At 45.7% G+C, this 24700-nt stretch overlaps 1 protein-coding gene across 1 annotated transcript in view; it reads left to right on the top strand.

Moving 5' to 3' along the window:
- The window catches only part of LOC311234450 (serine/threonine-protein kinase DCLK2-like), a 90602-nt gene that overhangs the window by 547 nt on the left and 65355 nt on the right, over window positions 1–24700 (top strand). The window contains exons 1-2 of the mRNA XM_084321629.1: window positions 1–123; window positions 24215–24609. The exon at window positions 1–123 is cut by the window's left edge and continues 547 nt beyond it. Of these exons, the coding sequence (XP_084177755.1) occupies window positions 1–123; window positions 24215–24609 (518 nt within the window). The remainder of the gene's footprint in view (window positions 124–24214; window positions 24610–24700) is intronic.

The following is a 24700-nucleotide window of genomic DNA, read 5'->3' as shown; positions in this document are numbered from 1 at the left end:
ACGCTCTGCTGATGGAGCTGACCCGGTCCCTGGCGGACAACCTGCACCTGCCACAGGGCGTGCGCAGCATCTACACAGTGGACGGAAGCAGAAAGATCACTAGTATGGATGAACTGGTGGAAGGTAGGCACTAGGCACACGCGCGCACACGCACGCACACACACACGCACACATATTTAGAATCTTTATTTATGTCCTAAAGACGATGTTTAATGGACACAAATATTATCAGTGCACTTGTACATTGTGGGTTATTATGATGTTACATTCGTGCCCAAATTGACAATGGCAACCAAAGTTACACACACACATGGATGATGAACCTGACAATCAACACACAGCTCATGGCTACAGATAGCAGCGTCTTCTCCAAATTGTGCGGCTGCCAATAATAGCCGACTGTCTGAGCAATATCTTGCTAACTGTTTGGCTCTTCTACACACACACACACACACACACACACACACACACATGCATGCATATCGACAGAGAGCTCTCTCTGTAGCATACCTTTGGCTTAATTGTACTATAATAATGAGTTTATTATTAATGTGGCACTTTTCTAAAACATATACAAGGTGCTTCACATAAAACAGATGAAAGAGGTCACAAGATAAAACATGAGCCAGAAAGCATATATATATTTATATATATATAAATTATGTATGATGCTTTCTGGATTCAGACCCATTAGTGCTTTTACAAGTCTCGTCAAAATAAAGAGTCAGTGTAGGATGATAGGGTCTCTGTGACTGTGAGGCCAGCTGCATGTTGTACTGTATAGCAGCTATAGCTGTAGGCAGGCAGGCAGTCTCTCTCTCTCTCTCTCTCTCTCTCTCTCTCTCTCTCTCTCTCTCTCTCTCTCTCTCTCTCTCTCTCTCTCTCTCTTATACACTCACCTCTTGTCTTCTCTCTCTTGAGGAGTTGCCTGCTGTGCTGACTTGGTTCTGTCTTTAACCTTTATTCATCCAGGGTAGGTTCTGTTTTTAACCTTTATTTATTCAAATCAAATTGATCACAATAAATCAAGAACAAAACAAAACACATGAAATCCAAAATAAATAAATGAATGCAACACTCCCAGACATACCCCACACGAAGGTAAGGAATGGCCTGTCGCCCTCAATGAGCTTTCATAGAAATAGGTTGAATCGATTAATAAACCACCCCCCCCCCCCCCCCCCCCCCCAGCATGAAAACATGACGCAACTTGCTTTTCTGCTTGATGCATAACAGGTGTGCAGTCAATCATCTCTGCTCCTGGGCCTAATTAGCTAGACCCAAGACTGGTGGCTGCTTAACCCTTTCACTGCCACACGACAGAAGGTTAACCCTTTACTATCACATAACCGACGGTCGTCGGTTCACTGTATACAAATCACTGTTCACCAGGCATGCGTTCTTCATGGGACGGGGGTGCACTAAGTGCAAGCCCAGATAAGTACTCGCTATTTGCATATCAATAGCGCCGGTCGTATTTAACACACCTGACGACCAGCGCTATTGATATGCAAATAGCGAGTGCAATCCCAGTTGATTTCAGGAACGCACCACTGCTGTTCACTGTATACAAACATACCATGTTCGAGCCAATCAGCAATATCAACTGAGTCACGTGACTAAGTTGCCCCCTACCTGTGCGAGCTGCTGCGCTAAAAAAGTATGACGGGACTCTATGGAGAAACAGTGACGCTCCCCTGACTAAAAGTTGTTTCAAACGAAAATGGCTGGATGTCATTTGTCAAATCAGCATGGCAGTCTTTTTCATATCTAGCTTTGGCATGGATTGATTGTTTAGATCGCTAGCATGGCTAACAAATGCAAATATATTGTAGTCTGCCCAGTTGTTCTGACCAGGATTACGCTCTTTTTGCCCCCTTGATGCGTAACGCGCACACTGAGTCTGACGTGGACAGCGGACAGGTCTATTATATAGCAGTGAGAAACATTTAGCAGTGAAAGGTGTTCATGTCATTTAACCCATTGGACGTCCTGTGATGATGACCGGGAGGATGCGACCCTCTCTGCTAGACCCCTGTCTCCCTGTCTCCGGCTGTCTCGGAGTGATGACCGGAGTGTTGAACGTCCCGTGATGAAGACCGGGAGGACGCGACCCTCTTTGCGCCTCTCCGGCTGTCTCAAATAGATCCGCTATCAGCTCTATCTTTAATCTTTCAAAATGTTCAGTTGCTATCGCATGCACTCATCTGTGTTTCACTACGCACATGTGTGCATGCTTACCAACTGTTCACCTGTTTTATAGCAACACTACTATCACTGACATCTAAGAAGGGAGATCCCCCCTTGAATGGCCCTTCTAAGGTTTCTCTCCACATTGCCTGTGGTGCATTTTTTCCTATTGCTAGGTTTTAGTGAGTTTCTTCGCGTGGGGTATGTCTGGGAGTGTTGCATTTATTTATTTTGCATTTATTTAAACATTTTTGGACCTTATGGTGTTCTTGTTTTGTTCTTGACTTATTGTGATTAGGGCTGTCAGTTTATCGCGTTAATTAGATTAATAAATTACACAGCAAATTATCGCGTTATGAAAATTAACTCAAAATGTATTAAAAAAAAAAGAACTTTTTCTTTTAATAATTTTTTTTTTTTTTTAATCCCATTCATTCCATAAGAACGTAGAATAAACATTTACAAACTTTGTTTTAAATCGTCCATTTGCATGTTCCTGTTATCTGATTCTAGGGACATCTATGGATCTCAGGGAATGTATTCCCAGTGTCAGAAATACTGTGTCTGTTACTAGGCTTGAGTAAATTGTAATGAACCAAATGAGAATATCAATTCAATTCTTTATTATAATTTTTTTTACTGAATAACACCATGCTAAAATTTACCAGACCTGAAAAAACTAAGCAAATGAATAAAGGGAAGATGATTAAACAGAAGGTTTTGTAGATACAGTACTGAATTCTGCCATCCGGACACATGCAATTTGAAATATGATTATAGAATATAAAATATCAGGCCTAAAATGGTTATGCGATTAATTAGATTAATTAATTACAAATCCTGTAATTAATTAGATACATTTTTTTAATCGCCTGACAGCACTAATTGTGATGTTTCTTCTTGACTTGTTTAAAGAAGACGTGTACGGCCCATGGGGACATTAACGTGTGTTGTCGGGCCTTACAAATACATTTGATTTGATTTGATTTTGATTGAACCCTTTCACTACCACAGACCATCTGTAGTGTGGTAGTGAAAGGGTTAACATTCTGTAGTGTGGCAGTGAAAGGGTTAACCCTTTGTCGTGTGGCAGTGAAAGGGTTAACCTTCTGTATTGTCACAGTGAAAGTGTTAACCCTTTGGTGGTGTGGTAGTGAAAGGGTTAAAACATTGAGAGTACTCAATACTGAATACTGTAATACGGTAGGTCCCTCTCCTCTCTTCCTCTCCTCACTTCTCTTCTCCTCTCCCCTGTCTTCTCCCCTCCTCCCATTCTCTTTCCTCTCCTTTCCTCTCTTCTCTTCTCTCCTCTTTTCTTATTTTCTCCTCTCCCCTATCTTCCCCCCTCCTCTTCTTCTCTCCACTCTCCTGCCCTCTCTATCTTCCCCCCTCCTCTCCTTCTCTCTCCTCTTTTCTCTCTTCTCCCCTTCTCTCCTCATTATCTCTCCTCTCCTCCCCACTCTCTCTTCTCTTCTCTCCTCTTTTCTTATTTTCTCTTCTCCTCTATCTTCCCCCCTTCTCTTCACTCTCCTGCCCTCTATCTTCCCCCCTCCTCTCCTTCTCTCTCCTCTTTTCTCTCTTCTCCCCTTCTCTCCTCTCATTATCTCTCCTCTCCTCCCCACTCTCTCTTCTCTTCTCTCCTCTTTTCTTATTTTCTCTTCTCCTCGCCCCTATCCCCCCCCTCCTCTCCTCTCTCCACTCTCCTCTTCTCTCTCTTCTCCCCTTCTCTCCTCTCATTATCTTTCCTCTCCTCTCCTCCCCACCCTCTTCTCTTCTCTTCTCTCGTTCACCAAGCCAGAGACACACCAGTAACTCAGAGACAGTATGAATTTACAATTATGACCCTTAATGTTTGTTCTGTTTCGTATTAGCTCTCGCTCGGCATCACTAGTCTGCACTATCTCGCATATGTGCACGCGCACTGAATAAAGACCACAAATGTACCTTTAATCCCAATATTCGTCTGACCACACCCCTATCAGCTTACCCATATAAGCAGGGGTGGGGCCACCCACTCGCCTCCTTCTCGCTTTCACCACAAGGAAGAAGTGCCTCGGTAGATCCCCACACTTGACACCATGCTGGAAGAAAGAATTAGGAGCAGCTTTGGGAAACAAGGATACGTTGACATCATATCTTTATTTTCTCTCTCACTATTTTCGAGAAAATACGGCGATATTGTCTTCGTACTGGAGTGTCTGGAAGATGATGATCATTCTAAAAATCCTCCACCGGTTTTCGTATTGGGAGTTCGTGCCGCTACATGCTTTTCCAACTGCAGTCCTTGCTGTGTGCTGGTTGCGGTAAAGGCACAGCTGGGCTGTAGGACGCGCCGCTGTTGTGAGACGCGGTGGGTTCCTGGTTCTGGTGAGTTATGTTTGCTGGCAGGCTCCGCTTGTCTGTTAGTGCTATGGGGGCTACTTGACTGTTTATGAAAACCGGCCCCAGGCTAGGGTCCTTTGTTCAGTCTCTTAGACGACAGAAGACCTTGGTCTGAAGCCATTTTAGTTTAACTAGTGGGCCGCGACCATTAACACTGGTGATCCTTGTGTTTTCTGGACGAGTGGATATCTCTCTGTCCCGTGTTAAGCCCCTTCTTTCATATCCAAATGAGAGTATTCCTTCACGAGGAGATATGTGCATGGATGTTCGATAGCGGAAGATCCATGTTCAAGTCAGCTACACAAGCCAGTTTGGTATTGTGCTGATTCCGTCGGGTGTTGGTAAAATCACTGTTGTAAAGCTGTGTTGACATCTTGTTTCTCTTTTCTCTTAAAAAGTGAGGAGGGTTTCAGAACGGCGGCCTGTCTGGGTGAGTGTTATATCATTGTGTACAAAGTTCAGGTGATAGCTGCTTAGCTTACGGTTAGCCAGTCAGCTGTTAGCTGCGGCGTTAGCCTGCTGGGATCACTGCGTGGCCTACAGAGGTTGGGCCTACTGTTAGCCAGTCAGCTGTTAGCTGCGGCGCTAGCCGGTTGTGATCACTAGGAAACGTTAGCTTGCTGCTATCGGACAAGGCCAGCGCGGGGTAGCTCCGGCTCCTCGCGCGCCGCCGCGCGCTTCCCTCTGGTCGCGTGCACCGTTCGCTCTGCGTCTCGCGAGCAGGGGCGGTAGCGACCGACGGTTGGGGCGACCATTAGCTTAATGCTACTCTGTTGAACGTGCTTTGATTATAACATGTTTTACACTCTTGACTACGACGTCATCTTTGACGGGGGATGTTCGTCGACCCTGCCCTGAGCCTGGACGGGGATTGCGTCAACAAAGAGGACTGTAGCGACTGGTTGGAGCGACGACGCTGCCCAGTTCGAGCAACACAGGATCGGCTGTGTTGTCTACGGGGTCTTGAGACTGCACTTCGCTGATCTACGTTCCGGGTAGGACAAGGTTTGACCAGACTTTATAACACGTCTTCTGGTTTTTACCTTTCTAAATGTTTTGTGAATAACGATGTTTTCCCAAAACGTGTGTTGCTGCAATGCATTTAGGATACGACGCGAGTTATGTGTGAACTGTTTTTGTCACTGGCAGTTAGCTTCTCTGTGCAAATCGGGTTGTTGCTACAGATGTGAAAATGATCTGGTTGTTGTGTGAGAAACATCATGTGTGTTTATATGTACCGTGTACTCACAACTAAGGTAACTAACCTATGAAGCTATGCTTAGTGACAAGTGAGTAAAAGAATGTTCTTTTCTCAGCCTGTGATGACAATGAACAGTGTGTTCACATATTAACAGGTTTTCCTGTTTTAACTGGCCGTATTAAGGGTAAAATAAGAGGATTGTGTTTCCCCCCGGTTCCCTGGGGACTTTTTCATCCTCCTATCAGACATGTTGTGCACTACATTGTGTCTTTTGTGTGGTAGGGATGCGATGTAACCCTTAGCTTGATTGCTGAGGTTGTGCTAAAACTGCTGGAGAAACTTTATTTTCCTAAAAGAAAAGATTGTTTGGTCGCTGTCGTGTGTGCTTAGCAAGGCCTGTGGCCGATACTAATCGAGAATTATGTATTCTCTCATTATGAAAAACGGCGTTCCTCTGTAGAGTGTTTTTGCCATTTTTTGTAGGTGATGATGGGTTGTGTGTGTCATGTGACCTACAACTGGGTTGGACTGGCCACAGAAGCACATGTGTATGTTGGACCGGGGCTCTTAGAGAGCCCTCTCTATTCTGTGTTTTTTCCTTAGTAAAAATCAGATAGCAGGTTGGCTCATGCGCTGTGTGGAGCTGTCAAACGCTTCATAGAGCTGACTATGACTGTGTCATATTCTCTTTTTGTCATTACATCGTATCATGGGTGTGGGGTCGTAAAGGGGTGAACTGGTAACCTTTCCTCTCCCCCTTGTTTCTGTCGGTCAGGGGTACACCCCCTGTCCTTCAAGGTTCCTGTCACGTTGCGGTTCGGCACGTTACGGGGTGGGGGGGGGGGGGTGGGGGGGAGTTTCCTGGTCCCACGGCCTGGAATATTGGGCGTGTGCACCGCAGAAATTCCCCCGCCATAGAGTACGTCACCGTGCGCGTCTCTGTTGGTAGGACTTCCGTGTGCTGTTCAGGTCCATGTGATGGATCTGTTTCGGGGGGGTGGTCAGGGCTCCTCCTCACCAAACGCCTATTCGGGCCTTCTGTGAGTTCGGACTCCTCCTTTCCATGTGAGGGAGCCTCCATCAGAGTACAGAGCCTTCCTCCTCAGATTGTCAAAGTGAGTGGACCCTTTAGAAGGTGTCCTATTCTATTGTGTATGTATTCGATTCAATTCGATTATTGAGTGTGTATGGGTTCAGTGCCTCTTCCCCGGAGAGCCCTAAAACGAATTTTTTACATGGCTCAAGGTGCAATATATTCTTTTCAATCTGTACAGCTCGCGTGGGAAGTCTCTCTGGGGATCCCCGTCTCCTTCCTATGGGAGGGTGGTGGGATGTAAAAATGTGAACAATTTTTACCCCCGGCTGTGTAGACTGGGATACATACTGTTGGTGCTTCCTTCTTTTCTATTCAAAAAGTGTTGGAGTTAGGAAGTGTCACACCCCTCTTGTCGTTCCCCTGGGCGCCTTGGGGATTCAATGACAGGTTTAAATAGCCTGTTCATTGATGGGGGTGTGTCCCGACGCACGTATAGTGCTAGCTCGCTGTAAACAGGCGACTGACTGGCACGCCTTGGTTGCTTGAGGTTAAAACAGCGTTTTTATAAAGCAACTGAGATGGGGGTTTTTCCTCTTCCGACGACCACATCCCACGACCTGGGTTGGTTATCGACGGATTCTCGTTCATGTCTGGGGGATGATGACGGAATGGATCTGAACATATGTAGAGGGGTCTCACGCCCTTGGGGTGGGCCACCAGGCGCGGTTCGCCAGAACGTCTGGGTGGCGCCTTTTTTTCATGTTAAGATCGACACGCATATCTGCCCTTTCTCCTGGAGTAGGCATGTCGGCGTGGTTAGGGCACGGGACTGGTTCTGGTCACGCTGGTCCGGATCAGTTGAACCCGTTGTCCGCCGGGGATGCAGATCTGCTGTTCTGGTACCCTGAGGGACTTGGGCTTTTTTCAGGGGGAAAAATGCCAGGTCGGTCCGGGTGTCACAGGGTTAAGCGCTATGGAGACCCTGGTTGGGTACGTTTTTACTCAGCACTGTCGTAATGGCTTACGGCCATGCCATCCTGTACACGCTCGATCTCGTCGGATCTCGGCCGCTACACAGGTTGGTCCTGGTTAGTACTTGGTTGGGAGACCGCCTGGGAATACCAAGTACGGTGTGCTTAGGGGCTGGTTCTCCATTCTTTTTCGCTCCTCTCTCACGCATGGCGAAGAGGGGCCTGTGGGGGTGGTCTTTGACCTCCTCTGGTGACCCTGTGCTTCCCGTACCGCCAGGCCCGGTCCGAAGTAATGTTTCGTCGACCCGTAGGCCTGGGTTAACCCTTTTTTGAAAACTGAAACACTTGTACTGCGGTATAGCCGGTGTATACCCGCAGGTGTGTTTTGGAGTTTTTTCTTGAGGGGTTATAGGAACAACCACTGCATTGGGTAACACCAAGGTGGTTGATTCCCTGGTGTGTTGGAGCAGTGTCAACTCCCGGGTTCACCGTTTGAGGGTGCCCCTGCACGTTCATGACGTCTGCCAATCGTGTCAGCCTTCTCTGCCTCGACCCCTCTGGGTGGGGGTTTTTAAATGGAGGCTTGGTCATGCAACACCGCCAGCTTACGCTCCTTCCGCCGGGGCGGCTGTGTTCAGCTGTCCCCTCTGGCGCCTGTCTCATCCGCGGTCTCCAGGCTAGGGTTAATAGCCTGTTGCCTGGTTTTTCCCCGGTGCGCTGCCTGCTTCCGTTGGTTAACCTTTTTTGTGTGCTTACGGCCATGCTGACTGCCTGTTGCAGGGTCAGTGTGCCAGGCGGTGTACTATTGGGGGGACGGGGCCCGCTCGGCTGAGGGGCCTTTGTCCGAATACGCTGGCGATGTGGGGGGCGGGGCACTACGTGCCCACCTGGTGGGGTCTTGATGCTGGCATCATGGACTTCTCCGGGCCCCCATTCCAGGGAGTCCAGTCCTTTTGGTGGGTCTGGGTCTTCCTTCGTGCTCCGCTGCTACGGCCTTGCCACAGGGTTGGGTTTGCCCTTGACCCCGTGATTCTGGGGGCAGTAACGAGGTTGTTCCTCCGTTCGTTCCCGGGTGGCATGCGGGTTGTGCGTGTGTGTAGTCGTGGGGTCAAGCCACGGTCTGCTCACCCTGTGCGTTGAGTTGCTTGAGTGCCTCTTTGCACGGTCGGGTCCGTCGCCCTCCCGTGAAGCCCCTAATAGGGGGGGTGCCCGCCATTAGGGTGGGTCGGGGGGGCTCGGCCCTCCCTGTTCTGATGGTTGTGGGGGGCTGTCAGCGGGGTGTATTTGTCGGCCGTTGGCTCTCGCTCGGCCTCCCTTGTGCAGACTAGTGATGCCGAGCGAGAGCTAATACGAAACAGAACGTTAGGTTATGACTATAACCAAGTTCTGTTAGTATAGCGACGCTCGGCATCCGACGCCGCTGCAGCCTTTGACCTCGCCTTGTGGCGAAAGCTTGGGAAGGAGGCGAGTGGGTGGCCCCACCCCTGCTTATATGGGTAAGCTGATAGGGGTGTGGTCAGACGAATATTGGGATTAAAGGTACATTTGTGGTCTTTATTCAGTGCGCGTGCACATATGCGAGATAGTGCAGACTAGTGATGCCGAGCGTCGCTATACTAACAGAACTTGGTTATAGTCATAACCTAACGTTAATGCTTGTCCCAGGCTAGCCCAGGAAGCTGTGTAGATAATGAGATGCATCAGACTTTGCGACTTCCTGCCGGATGTGCTATTGAGTCCGAGATCAATCGTTTGATTGGTAGATTGTTCACTGATGTATTACTGGCATCAGTGATGGACACGGTTATTGAATATTTAAGCAGTTATTGCAGTTGCAATATGACACGTGGTCAGGTCTGGGAGGCATGCTGCCATGGATCCGTGCCCAGAACGAACATGACACGATTCTCGCTCTGAAATCCTGTGAGGTGTGAGTTGTTGCAGGAAGACATCACTGGTCAGCTGTGGAGCATGAGACCACACCGGGAACACTTTGTTGCGTTGAAAGTTAGCATAGCGTTATCTGAACATAAAAACAGTGGTCCGTGTTTGTGCATTTCCAAATTGTGTCAACAACATGTCGCCCTCTTTGCGTAGCGTTCATAGACTAGTATTGTTATGGACATGCCGTTCCATGAGCGGAGCGACCTGTTGAGGTAATGTAATTGACACAAATGGTAATTTACTGTTTTGACTGACAATATGCATTAACTCATTCCGCGCCAGACCCAATGATGTCAGGTTAACTCGCCGAACGTTCAGCGCCAGACCCGAGTATAGTCGGGTTTTGGCCGTTATTTCTTTTATTCGATATTTCCATTTATTATCCATCCAGGGAGCCTGGTGTTATCATGGGGAATGAGTCTAAGATCCCAAAAGTGCAATACCGGCAGCATCCTACCAGGCGGCGGTATCGAGCACCCTTTGAAACTATGTGTCTTGGGCTGTGCATCGATTATATTGGTCCGGGCGGACTTTTCCATGTCGGGCAAGGGAAGCGGTTGTCCCGATCGGCTCGAGGAGCGTCAAATGCTCCAGATGGATGATGTATGTACAGAACGCTAATGCATTTAGTATAATACACGTTGGGGGCTATTACTAGCTTCCCATGAATTATCCTAGACCGCTCTAAAACCATACTTATATTCACCACGGTATAAAACGGGAATGTATGGATGAAAAGAAATATTTCTTTTTCACATATTGAACGATAGATACTCGATGTCAAATGGGCAATAGTATTGTATCCATATCTATAATATATAATATAGTTATAGCCCTGCAAACACCGCCACGTATTCCTTTTTTTTTTATCCACTTTTTCTCCCATTTTCTATATTTTCTCCCATCCCAATTTCGTATCATCCAATTCAACCCTCCCCTGTCACGGACGCTGTTTCTTGCCTCCCACAAGCCGGCTGCAATGTGGACTAAGTCATACATAGCACAAGTCCCCTCCGGTACTTGAGGTAACAGCAGTCGCATCTTTTCACCTGCGCAGCTCGATCTCTCAGTGGCGAGGAGTAACGCGTGGGAGGCTCACGCTGCCCCCGACACTTCCTGATTCTACTGCGCAGGCGCACCAACCTACCTGTAGGAGTCGCTGTCCACAACGCCCGATCCCCACCCTTCAGTTTCCCTCCCCGTAATACGGCCAATGTGTATTACTGTGGACGACCAGCTAAACTGAAAGCAAATGTGGAGCGCTGGGCTCGAACTGACGAGCCCAGCGTCTCCAGCATTTCGTGGCGAGTGCCTTGCCCACTACGCCACGTAGCCGCCCACCGCCACGTATTCCTATACTTTAGAACGCTGGCCTTTTAACCACACAGTACACGGCGCCCTCTGGCGCTGATTGAGTTAAGCATCGGGTATATTGCTGTGCATTGTTATGCCCGCAGAGTGAGACATAATAAAATCTGTAGTGTTGCTGCCATGCGCTTTAACCCTTTCACTACCACACTACAGAAGGTTAACCTTTCACTACCTGTAGTGTGGTAGTGAAAGGGTTAACCCTTTGTCGTGTGGCAGTGAAAGAGTTATCCTTCTGTAGTGTCGCAGTGAAAGGGTTAACCCTTTGGTAGAGTGGTAGTGAAAGGGTTAAGATGTGTTCTAAAAAAGTATTTCCCTAAACAATTACTCAATCTGGGAAAATCTTTACTCGTGCTCATGGGAAATGTAGTTAATCTCGGCGGCCTGTTACACATTATCTTTTCAATAAAATTAAAAATTCCCTTGTCGACCTTATCCATACAGCAGCCATTCTGCTCTCATGTCATGCTCAGGTTGGGATTTCTTTCCACCCTGTTCCCACCCGTGGAAAGAAATCCCAACCTGAGCATGACATAAAAGCCAAATGGCCACCACCGCGTGAATATAGTCAACTGTAACCTTTTGTGATGTAGATATTGAGCTCTTTCATAGGTATGGATGTGAATCCGATAAATTGCTGAGCTCTACATGTTTATCCCAGGCTTCCTTCCTTCCTTCTACGCTCCCAAAAGTGTGTTGAGGTCATAATGGGAATGGGTGCATGTCTGTCTGTGGCATAATTGCTCTCTGTCTCTCTATAACAGCATTAGTAATGGCAGGATGCAATGGAGTCTTCTCTACAGACAGGGTTCACACAAGGTCCTTGAAGTGCTTAAAAAAAAGTCAAGGCCTGGAATTCCTTGAAAACAGCAAATTCTTTAACGAGGTGCTTATTAAAAAGTCCTTGGAATTCAAATCAACCAATCGCATTGAAAGTTTTGTTCATCCATGATAACATCTTTCTTTCTTTATTTAAAGTGTAACTAATTGTCGGAAATTGGTTTTAAGACATAAATATTGGATCAGACCCCCCCCCCCCCCCCCAAAAAACAAATTTAAAAGTGAATTGGATCCTTTTAAATGCCCTTTTAAAATAAAAAATAGTGCTTGGAAAAGTACTTGAAATTCCATGAATTTCGTTTTGCAATGTCTGTGGGAACCCTGCTATAGAGCATCTCAAACTTGACAACATAAACATTCTAAATGGGCGCGAGTGTCTTTCCCGTTGCAGTGTAATATCAATAGAGGGTGTCTGACCTTATGAACTTGAGGAAGGCCACATGCTGGAACACAAATAAACTGGCCTTCTTTGTTCTACATCTAAGTGATTCCCGAATGCTTTTATTCTCAAGTCTTCCTGATTAGTCCATGCACCTTGTTAAGGGAACACGCCACCATTATGGGAAATATGCTTACCGTCTTCTCCAGAGTTGGACAAGAAGATGGATACAAATGTCCTCTCTGTGCGTTCAGTAGAAAAATATCCGGCCGCTGTTGTGTCTGTCAGCTTGAGTGGCGTTGTGTCTCCTTTGGCGTGGCTGCGGGTCCTGGGGCGTGTGGCCTGTCATTTCTCTGTGGAGTTTGGGTGGGGGAGTGGGATTCACTGGTTTCCTCGCGGTATAGCGGGGTTGCCGGGACCGGGGGAGATGGGGCGGCCTGCAGGGGTGGCATTCCCGTCGCCGTGCATGGCGGTGTGAGTGGCACATGACATGCTTTATCGGGGTGTGTGTCTTGGATAGACCTAGAGGTCTGCGCCTCTCTTTGTCTGTAGTTCACTAGAGGTCTGCTCTTCTCTGTCTGTAGTTCACTAGAGGTCTGCTCTCCTCAGTGTCTGTAGTTCACTAGAGGTTTGCTCTCCTCTGTGTCTGTAGTTCACTAGAGGTCTGCTCTCCTCTGTGTCTGTAGTTCACTAGAGGTCTGCTCTCTGTGTCTGATGTTCACTAGAGGTCTGCTCTCCTCTGTGTCTGTAGTTCACTAGAGGTCTGCTCTCTGTGTCTGTAGTTCACTAGAGGTCTGCTCTCCTCTGTCTGTAGTTCACTAGAGGTCTGCTTTCCTCTGTGTCTGTAGTTCACTAGAGGTCTGCTCTCCTCTGTGTCTGTAGTTCACTAGAGGTCTGCTCTGTGTCTGTAGTTCACTAGAGGTCTGCTCTGTGTCTGTAGTTCACTAGAGGTCTGCTCTCCTCTGTGTCTGTAGTTCACTAGAGGTCTGCTCTGTGTCTGTAGTTCACTAGAGGTCTGCTCTCCTCTGTGTCTGTAGATGAATGAATGAATGAATGAATGAAAACTTTATTTAACAGATTGCAGAATGGGTACAATACAGTACGGCTCAATACATACAATTGTTAAGGGGATGCAGACCTGAGAAAGACGTTTGTCTTGTTTCCATCAGGGTCCCCCATTTTCAATTCATATAGACATTTATGACATACACAACATACATGACATTTATGGCATAGGGACATATAGGTATTTAGTACTGATACATTTGTGACATAAGCGGTATTCAAATATACAGTACTGTTACCCCTAGATCCTGACAGAGTATATACATATGATGGGGAGGGGACTGTACATTAGGAGGGGGTGGGTGGGTGGGAGGGAAATATACATACGGCGGGGAGGGAATATATACATGCGGTGGGGAGGAGACTGTCTATTAGGAGGTGGTGGGGGTTTTGGGCATTTACGGTGGCCAGTTTCGAATTGCAGCCTCCCGTAGGTGCTCTTTAAGAGCGGTTTTGAATGTGGGCAGGGATTCACATTTCTTTACAGCTTTGGGTAGGGCGTTCCACATTGTTGTGGCATAATTGCGAAACGTGTTTAGTCCCTTGTTTGAGCCGAATCTGGGTTTAGCTTCCTCTGGTGTAGTGGTTGTGGTATTCACTGACCTTTGGGAAGTATTTTGACATGTACATGGGCACCCCGGTCGTATAGTGTATCTTGTAGACCAGGCCCATTGCAAGTTGCTGTACTCTGTCGTCTACTCTAAGCCATCCTAGGTTGGCAAAGTGGGCAGGGGTGAGGTGGGTTCTGGGGTTCAGGTCAAGTAGTAGTCTGACCAGTTTGTTTTGTGATGTTTGTAATTTTGTTTTAAGCGCCTTTGAGGTAGGGCTGGGCGATATGGAAAAAAATCATATCGCGATAACGATATGATAATTTTATTTTATTTCTCGATATCGATAATTATCGAATTGTTATAAGTATAATTATTATTATTTTTTTTTTTTAAACAACAAATGTATGTTTATTTTGCAGCAATTCTTTGTCATTGCCGCCATCTTTAGTGTTACATCCCCTCACACTCCAGTTCTCAGGCTGCAGCTGGTTTAAAAGCTAAAGTAAACCGGCTTCTCTGCTGGCTGTGGCTCCAGAGGAGTTGAACAGTTCTGGCTCTGCTAGTTTATTTTCGATCTTTTGGCGCTTTTTTGGTGGACAAACCACAGCACATGTGCACTGTGACTCGTGACTGGAGTCTAGCTCTGCTAGCACACATAGCCTACTGTGTACAGACGGTTTCAAAATGTATTTTAAATTAGAAAGCAAACAAAATAAATGGACAAGAGAAAAAGAAATCTGAATTTGGTCAGTATTGTCATTTGGACAAGCAAAGCCATTACTTTAAGTTGCAGGCAAGAAAGACAAGTCTGTCCACTGTCTCTGGTTTTAAAACTGCCCTGTTGCAGGTATAAAAAAAAAAAACGATTTTCCGATTTTTTTTTTCATTTCGATATTCGATATCGATTACTAAAATATATCGCGATATTTATCGTTATATCGCCCAGCCCTACTTTGAGGTGCTTTGGTACCATGAGGTGCACGCATAGTCATAGTACCCTTGAATGAGTGCTCCTGCCAGAGTCTTCAGGGTATTCTTGTTTACCAGAGAGGAGATCCGGTACAAGAATCTAGTTCGTTGGTTGACTTTTTTTATTACATTGGATGCCATTTTGTCACAGGAAAGATTTGCCTCTAGGATGGAACCCAGGTAGGTAATTTCGTCTTTCCTTGTGACAATATTGTCACCCACTGTAACTGAGAATCCGTCGGTCTTGCTGAGTTTGTTATTTGAACTGAAGAGAATGGACTCTGTTTTGCCCATGTGTAATGATAGTTTGTTATCAGCGAGCCATATGCAGATTTTGCCTAGTTCCGTGCTGAGGGTTTTTTCAACCTGCAATTTGTTCTTGTCAGAGACCAGCAGGGCTGAGTCGTCCGCAAACAGGAACAAGTTGCAGTCACAGGCTGACGACATGTCATTTGCATAAATTAGGAAGAGTAGCGGTCCTAGTATGCTTCCTTGTGGAACACCACAGCTCACTGTGAGGGGGGGGATAGAGTACCGTTTACCTCTACCATCTGTTCTCTCCCCTCCAGGTAGGATTGCATCCAGCTCACTGATAAGCTATCAAAACCAATTGCTTTTAGCTTGTCCATTAGAATGGAGTGATTGACAGTGTCGAAGGCCTTTTGTAGGTCCAGCATGACCATGCCGCAGTATTTGCCCGCGTCCACCTCTTGTTTGATTTGGTCGTTCAAATAGAGGAGGCATGTGTCAGTGGAGTGGGACGTTCTGAAGCCAGATTGGAATTCGTAGATTAGATTTTTTTCCGCCAGGTACTTTTCGACCTGTTCGTAGACTATTTTCTCCATGACTTTCGAGATGGAGGTAAGAATAGAAACAGGGCGGTAGTTGCCTGGGTCTAATTTGCTGCCCTTTTTGTGTAGAGGGGTCACTCTCGCAATTTTGAAGCCCTTGGGGACGTGCCCCTGTTTTATAGAGAGGTTTATTATGTGTGTGTTGACTGGGGTGATGGCGGCTGCTGTGTCTCTGAGGAATTTGGAGGGGATGTTGTCATGGCCAGTGGCCTTGTTAGGTTGGAGGGCGCTCAATTTTTTGAGTACCTCATCGGTTGTTACCATTTCAAGTTTGAAGTCGTCTTTGTGGACCCCTAGGTTTTTGTAGTATGCTACTATGTGTTCTACCCCATAATGCCCTGAGTGGGAGGGTAGTTTGTTTACCAGTGTTGTGGCTATGTTTGTGAAGAAGATGTTTAAGTAATTGGCTACATCTAGCTTGTCTGTGATGAGCGTGTTTTCCGTCTTTATGTTTGAGAATCTGGTTTTAAGTTTTTTACTGCAGCCTAGTTGATTATTGAGTAATTTCCAAAGTTCGCTGGGTTTGTTTTTGTTTTCCTCAGTTTTGTCGTTGATGACATTTCTTTTTGCGGTTCTGATCATGGTGTTTATGTCATTTCTTAGTCTGTTTCTTTGGATTTTTAGTTCAACCACGTGGGCTTGGAGTTCACTGTTTGAGCTTTTGGAAAGCTTTGTCTGACTTTTATGAAGTTCAGAGCATTTTTTGTCTCTGGTTTTCATAGCGGCCAGTATTTCAGTGTGCATCCATGCCTCAGCGCGATTTTTAACCCTGGTGGTTCTTATCGGTGCCATGTTGTTGAGTATTGCTGTGAATTTGGTTTTGAATCCAAGCCATGTTTCTTCAACCTGTGTACCACTGAGTTCATCTGACCAGTCCAAGCTCCCCAGTTCTAGGTTAAAGGCCTCTCTAGAGTAAGTTTTGAGGTCTCTAGATGTGACTGTTTTGTGACAGCCGGCCTTCTGTTTTAGCTTTTTGCGGGTACAGAAAATCATATAATGATCACTTAACCCGCATGCTATCACCCCTTTATTGGAGATCATTGACTTGTCAGAGGTCAAAATGAGGTCAATGGTGGTTTGTGTCGAATCGCATACCCTTGTGGGTTGGGTGATTAGCTGGCTGAAACCGTGCAGATCAGAAAATCTAGAAGAGGTCTGCTCTCCTCTGTGTCTGTAGTTCACTAGAGGTCTGCTCTCCTCTGTCTGTAGTTCACTAGAGGTCTGCTCTCCTCTCTGTCTGTAGTTCACTAGAGGTCTGCTCTCCTCTGTGTCTGTAGTTCACTAGAGGTCTGAGTGAAAGAAAGAAGGGTTCCTGTGTTCATACCTTTACTATGTAAATCATGGATTGAGGAGGAGTCTTGTCAGTATACATAGGCAGGACACAGAGAGGTGTGGGTGAGAGAGGGAGAGGGAGAGGCAGGCATATCTGAATAGTGTGTGTGCTAGTGTTTGCTAGTGTTTAAAAAAGGAATGTAAAAAAGAGTAAGAGAAGAAGAGAGAGGGACAGAGAGAAGGGGTAGAGAGAGAGAGAAGAGATGGACTACCAAAGGGATAGAAAGAGAGAGATATGAAGAAAGGGAGAGGAGAAGAGAGACAGAGAAAAAGAGAGAGAGAGACTACCAGAGGGACGGAGAGGGAGAGATGCAGAGAGAAAGAGACTACAGGGACAGAGAGAGAGAGAGACTACGAGAGGGACAGAGAGAGAGAGAGACTACGAGAGGGACAGAGAGAGAGAGGGATGCAGAGAGAGAGACGCTACCAGAGGGACGAGAGAGAGAGAGGGATGCAGAGAGAGTGAGACTACGAGAGGGACGGAGAGATAGAGATGAAGAGAGAGACTACTGGAGGGGGAGAGAGAGGGGGATGAAGAGAGAGAGACTACTAGAGCAGGGAGGGGCAACTGGCGGCCCGCGGGCCGCATGCGGCCCTCACCGACGTTCCATGCGGCCCCAGGCCAATATGAAAAAAAAAAAAATTATAATATTTTTTTTTTTTTTTTTTTTTATTGTATTCGACTAAGAAGAGTTGGCAGTCGACTATGGCTCCTTTCGATCGATTAGTCGACTATTTGACTAATAGGGGTCAGCCCTAGTGTGGACATATGAAACGCTGTTGAAAGTGCCGTGCAGCAATATGGGGGTTTTGATAAACTGTCGGCTGTTGTTACCGATGGAGCACCGGCAATGAAAGGAAAACACACAGGATTCACCGGGCTTCTAAGGCAGAGTGGCGTTGAGTGTCCGTCCAATGCTGCACTGCATTATACATCAGGTAAGTTCGCTAACATAATTTCCATCTATTGTGGGTCACTATAATGACCAATGCGAGTCGAGTGTAGTCAAATTATATGCGAGAGTCGTTAAATCGGTTTTCTTTTTTTGTATCTGATATAGGAGGCTCTCTGTGCCAAGAAGCTTGACTACTACAGCCATGTTATGGATTTGGTTACCAAGGTTACCAATCTAATTCGTGGAGGCAACAGGTCACTAAACCATAGAAAGTTTGTCTCCTTTTTGGAAGAGATGGACACTGATTATGGCGACTTGCAGCTACACACAGAAATCCGATGGCTGAGCCGTCGGAAAGTACAGGAGCGACATTGAAACACTGCAAATGCAATTCAATGATCGGTTTGAAGATTTCAACGGCATGCAGTCTCGGATAGCGCTGTTTGCCGGCCCCCTCACCGCTACGGTGTCAGAGCAGCCCCCACCGTTGCAGCTTGAACTGTGCGAGCTACAGTCAGATCCTTTTTTTCAAGCAAAGAGAAATGAGAGGGGAATTTCGTTTTGTTAACTGCTACCTGAGCCCCGCTTCCCACTCCTCAGGGACTTTGCCCTCTCTATGGCCAGTATGTTTGGGAGCACATACATATGTGAGAGCAATTTCTCAAACATGAAGCACATCAAGTCAAAGGAGAGAAACAGGCTGTCGGATGAAACATTATTTCATCTGATGCAGATTGCATGCACAAACATTGAAGTTGACATTCCTGCTATTGTGCGCCAAATGGAGAGACCACAAGTGTCTCATTAAAGACAGGGGGGAGGAGGAGATGATGAAGAGGTGTAGAGGGGGGGAAGGAGATGATGAAGAGGTGTAGAGAGGGGGGAAGAGATGATGAAGAGATGTAGAGAGGGGGGGGGGATGATGGAGAGGTGTAGAGAGGGGACCATTATTATTATTATTATTATTATTATTATTATTATTATTATTATTATTATTATTATTATTATTATTATAACCATTATTGACCCACTGTGGGGCGAGGGTGAATGTCATGCCAGTTTGATAAAGGGTCAATGGGAGGCATGTAGTATTGCACTTTACTTTACTTGCACTTTACTTGTTTACTTTTGTAGTGTTCAGATAACACTAATAACACAAACACAAAGCAGCATTCCTGCTGCATTTCACTACAACAGTAAATCAAAAGTGCAATAATAAATGATTTTGTTAAATGTATACACTTTTATCCTGCTACTAAACAAAACATTCATGAGTGCTTCATATCCATAACATGCATTTCAGTGTTATAATGTTTTGTTTAGTAGCAGGATAAAAGTTTATACATTTAACAAAATAATTTATTATTGCACTTTTGATTTACTGTTGTAGTGAAATGCAGCAGGAATGCTGCTTTGTGTTTGTTGAGCAGTGGGCTTTAAGTTCATACATTTATTTTATTAGAAGCCTTAATTATAATTATCATTTTTGTATATATTTGGGGTTACACAGCAATACTTTTAAATTCAGCTGTTTATAAATTCATAAAGTTGAAATTGCATTACTAAATGCATTTGAAATGGAATAAAAACAAAGTTACAACAAATTATAATTGTTTATATACCTTGTGACTATTAGGGCTATTTGAGTGATGGGGTACTACTGGCGGGACTGCCGATAAACAATGCGGCCCCCCAGATTGATTGTGGACATTTTGTGGCCCTCACCATATACAAAGTTGCCCACCCCTGTACTAGAGGGACAGAGTGAAAAGGAGGTGTGTGAGAGATGAGGAGGAAAGGTGTGTTGTGTGTTGAGGAGATGGTAACAGAGAGATGGTGTGTGTTGTGTGTAAGACAGATGACAGAGGGGGGAAGCTGTGTGTGTGTTTGTGTGCACCTTCGTGAGTATGTATAAGCTGTGTGTGTGACTGTGTGTGATGGAGAAAGAGGAGGGAGGGAGAGGTGTGTGTCAGGGGGTAGAGCGGTCGTCTGGTAATCAGAAGGTTAGAGTTAAGGCCTCTACATGCTACAGCAAATTCAAAGCAACTTCGACACAACATCGACAAAGCAACGGTGTTGCAGACACTCTACCTTTATGCTTCTGCAAAATCAACGCGCAGCCTATGTAACATTGTACCCCGTATGTAGCTAGGTTCCCTAGATAGATGACGCTTCCCTTCTCAACCAACCCATTGATAAAAGCAGAAAAATAAGCATAATTTTTACTTCCGGGCGGGGGGTTTCAAAATAAAAGAGCGAGTCTAAAAGCACCGTAAATACGTTTATTTTTTACAATATCTAACGTTACACGAACCTAAACTAATCTAAAGTTAGTTTAGGTTCGTGTTAACGTTAGATAATGTACAAAATAAACTTATTTCCGGTGCTTTTAGTCGTCGCTCTTTTATTTTGAAATTCCCCGACCGGAAGTATTATAGTGTCTATTGCTAGCAGCTTAACTTTTGTCAGCCGGTTCTTTGCTTTTTAACGTAATTTCATTAGTTTCCAATGGAGAGGAGAGAAAGACCGGCTCACATGCAGCTCAAACTACCTATTGGAATAAATTAATTGATTGATGTTTAACTTGTCCCTGTGTGTGTCCAGTCATTTCGACTAGCAAACGTTGTATTTAACGTTAAAGTTACCTCAGGATAACATTGTATTTAGTTGGTTAGCTATGTAGCTATAGCATTTTGTATAGCACCAATGCTAGCTGGCTGGCTACAGCTTTATTTACTAAATTATGGAGGCTTTTTTATCGTCAAGGTAAGAGAGGATTTGTCATGATCAACTGAAGGCGTATGCTATGGAACAATATGTGCTTGGGTTTTCAGAAAAAGGCCAGCTATGTGACGCTAATTATTTAGCATCAACGCTGGCTGGCTACAACAATGGCGGATGGTATTCTCTGCGAGACCTATATTATTCTATGACAGCCCCGCCCCCATTCGCTAACCAACCAATCACTGCTACGCAATATCAACGCAACGGTTGTTTAGGTTAGATTTTGGAGACATGTACGCAGATTCCTCGCAACACAGTCTACAAGACCCTAAACAACAACCGCGCTGAAATCGCGCTGATGTTGTGTTGAAGTTGCTTTGAAGTTGCTGTAGCATGTAGAGGCCTTTAGACAGTGGCTCAGGGGGTAGAGCGGTCGTCTGGTAATCTGAAGGTTAGAGTTAGACAGTGGCCAAGGAGGTAGAGCAGTAGTTTTTGCAATGCTTTTAAATTTTTTTTTTTAATGTTCCTGTGAATAAGTGCACGTGTAGCAGAGGGTCTGAGTGGTACATGAATGTGTTGTGTGTCAGTGAGTGTGGGTACAACACATGTACGTATGGTAGTGTGTCTATAGGTACATCATGGATGTGTTGTGTGGTAGAGTGGGTACAACACATGTATGTATGGTAGTGTGTCTATAGGTACATCATGGATGTGTTGTGTGGTAGAGTGGGTATGTAGGTATTGTTGTTTTAGGTGCTGCACGAACCAATCTCGTTGTACTGTATTGTGCCATGGCAATAAAGCGTTCTACAGATACTAGAAAGGTATCTCGATACCCAGCTGTTAAAAACGGTTCAATACTCTTTATTAGTATCAGTATTAGTATCAATACTTTTAGAATAGCCTGGTGCTGTATTTTCTATGAGTTGAGTGGATGCATGACCAGAGCACTAGCTTTAATAATACAATAATAATAATAATATATTTGAGTTGTGGAGCAAATCCCAAAGCGCCATATTGTAAAAGAACATAAAAGCTAGCAAGAGAGAAATCTAATCGAATTGTGGACGGCTGAATCGTAATCGAATCGTGAGGCCAGTGAAGATTCACAGATCTACTGTCCGGGCCCCCCTCTCTGTGGGCTCCGTCGAGATTGTGCTTGATTTGGTAAATTTCTATAGTTTTACATGTTTTTTATACACCAACTGCTGGTGGATTTAATGTATATGACCGTCAGTCACTTATTGACATTGAACTACAGTAGGGCTGCAACTAACGATTATTTTGATTAGTCGACTAATCTAACGATTATTTCTGTCACACCCTCCATCTCTGCTTCCTGTGGGCGCGGCTCCTTTCCCGGGCTCTTAGCAGACTTCTTAGCTTAACATAACAGACCGACAGTACGTTTGGGGGAACTAATGGGATAACTGGGGTTGCAACAAAAGTGCAACTAGGGCTAAAAACACAATGAAATAAAATAATAATAATAATAATAATAAATAATATATCCTTCTTAGCAGACTTCTTAGCTTAACATCCCAGGGAACTAATGGGATAACTGGGGATGTTGTTTGCTCCTGACAAGAGTCTCAAAGTCTGGGGTGATGGTAGACAAAGCAACTCTGAGGTCATGCTAAAAAAATTTAAAATAAAAATAGAAAAAAAAAAAAAAAAAAAAAAAAATTTACGATGCATCGACGCAAAAATTCGGCGTCGACGAGTTTTTATGATCGACGTCGTCGCTTATGTCGACTAATCGTTGCAGCCCTAAACTACAGTTTACTCACCGTTTGGACTGCTCTCACGACCGGCTCGCTGACTAACAATGGCCGGCAGAGATCTTCAGGCAGAACAACAACAACAACTTCCCCAGGCGTAGGAGACAACGGGGGAAAGAGCCGGCATTCGGAACAAACTCTGGTCCCGGGCTCCCCGACCACCGCTCCGCAGCATCCTGCTGGCCAACGTCCAGTCCATTGAAAACAAACTGGACGACATCGGAGCCAGAATCTACGGGGCACCGGTCAAGAGAGTGTTTCAAGTTTCAAGTACCTCAGAGTCCACATATCCGAGGACTTGACATGGACATGGACCACACACATTGACAGTGTAGTAAAGAAGGCACGTCAGCGCCTCTACTTCCTACAGTAGTTAAAAAATTTATTTAAAAATCCAACTATCTTATAAATGGCCTTTTCCAGTGTTTAGCATTGTTTCCTAGCTATGTGGACTTATATTAATAGGATCTATGTCTCTAATTCTCATATTGGCGCATTCTTCCAATTCTCCTCTCACAATATTCACCCTCACTGAACTGAGTCATCTGAAAATGTGCATATCTGTGATGTCAGAGATTTCTCAGCTGCATAATAATGTGGCAGTTGGTGTGGCAGTTGGCACCAGGCCACACAGTGGTTGGAGCCCAGCCTCAAAACGGCTTAAGATCTTGAGGTAGAAAAATTTTGTTTTTGAGTACTTGATTAGAAATACAAAACAATGAATTTTTTTTGAAAAAAAACTTACAGAGGTGTTCCATAGACTCACAGGAATTGTGTAAAAGTGCCCAAATAGTGAAAGAAATTATAAAATAGTTCCCCTTTAAGGAAATCCTAACATGAGGGGGGTCTAAAATATGTTTTATTTTGTGGGGAATCCAAATATGGGATTCTTTTTCGGATAGGATAACTAACCTACATCATTTTGGATTTCAAAATGGCAGATTTTACCATTTGTAAAATGGCCATACATGGGTGTGTAACAGATCACATTCGACATGCCCCGAGTGGGAGTTGAACCCCGGTCTCCCGCGTGACGGGCGGCATCACAGACCACTGTACCAAGAGGTGAACTCACTTCTAAGTAATGAGTCTGGACGCCTCTGGGGAGTGAGTTTACCTGCAGTACCGCTGCCGTCCACAGTCACTTCACAACACTGTCCATCGTGACTGTAGGATAGACACACGGCACTCCGTTACAGGTGCAACATGAATCTGAATGAAATCCTATCATGCAAGGTGTCTAAATGATGTGTTTCTTAATGGGGAATTCAAATATGAGTGCATTTTGGGTATAGGATAACTCTAACCTACATCATTCTGTATTTCTAAATTGCCAAATTTACCAATTTCGAAGATTTTTAAAGATATGGGAAATTATTTATAATGACAAAGCCATAAAATTGATTAACAAGTGAACTGCATATAACTGGATACAACTCCAAAGATCAATCACAATAATAATAATAAGTGCTAAATCTCGATCTCCTGACTTCTTGAACTTTGCTAGGTTTCAATGTCTTGCTTGGACTCATTCTTGGACAGCAATGTCCTGCTGGTCTCTGACCTACTGTACCTGCTTTAGCCATCAACCTACAAACACAAACTTAAAGTCAACCGCTGACGGCTGGATTCGATCCCAGAGTCTCTGCGGTGCTAGGCGAGTGCTTGGTCCACTGCGCCACCCAGCCGCACCTCTAGAGATCTATGTGTTTAACCCCTGCCCTCCTCTCCTAGGCGACTGCTACGTGTGTGCGTCCAACGAGCCGTACCGCAAGGTGGACTACGCCAAGATCTCAAACCCGGGCTGGAAGCCTGGCGCCGGCACGGCGGGAGGAGCGGCACCGCAGCGGTCCGCCACCGGCCCCCCCGCGGCGGCGGCGGCCTCCTCGCCGGTCCCCCCTCCCCCCTCCTCCCCCAGGGAGCGCTCCGAGGCCCGGGAGAGCAAGGACTTCATCAAGCCCAAGCTGGTGACGGTGATCCGCAGCGGCGTGAAGCCCCGCAAGGCGGTGCGCGTCCTGCTGAACAAGAAGACGGCGCACTCCTTCCACCAGGTGCTGGCCGACATCACCGAGGCCATCAAGCTGGACTCCGGCGCGGTGAAGAGGCTGTACACCCTGGACGGCAAACAGGTGAGGAGCTCACTGTAGAGGCTGTACACCCTGGACGGCAAACAGATGAGGAGCTCACTGTAGAGGCTGTACACCCTGGACGGCAAACAGG

This window comes from Notolepis coatsorum, assembly GCF_963971535.1.
Source record: "Notolepis coatsorum genome assembly, chromosome: 1".
In the NCBI taxonomy this organism is placed as follows: Eukaryota; Metazoa; Chordata; class Actinopteri; order Aulopiformes; family Paralepididae; genus Notolepis; species Notolepis coatsorum.
Note: the sequence above shows the minus strand (reverse complement) of the source record. Positions and strands in the feature narration are given on the sequence as shown.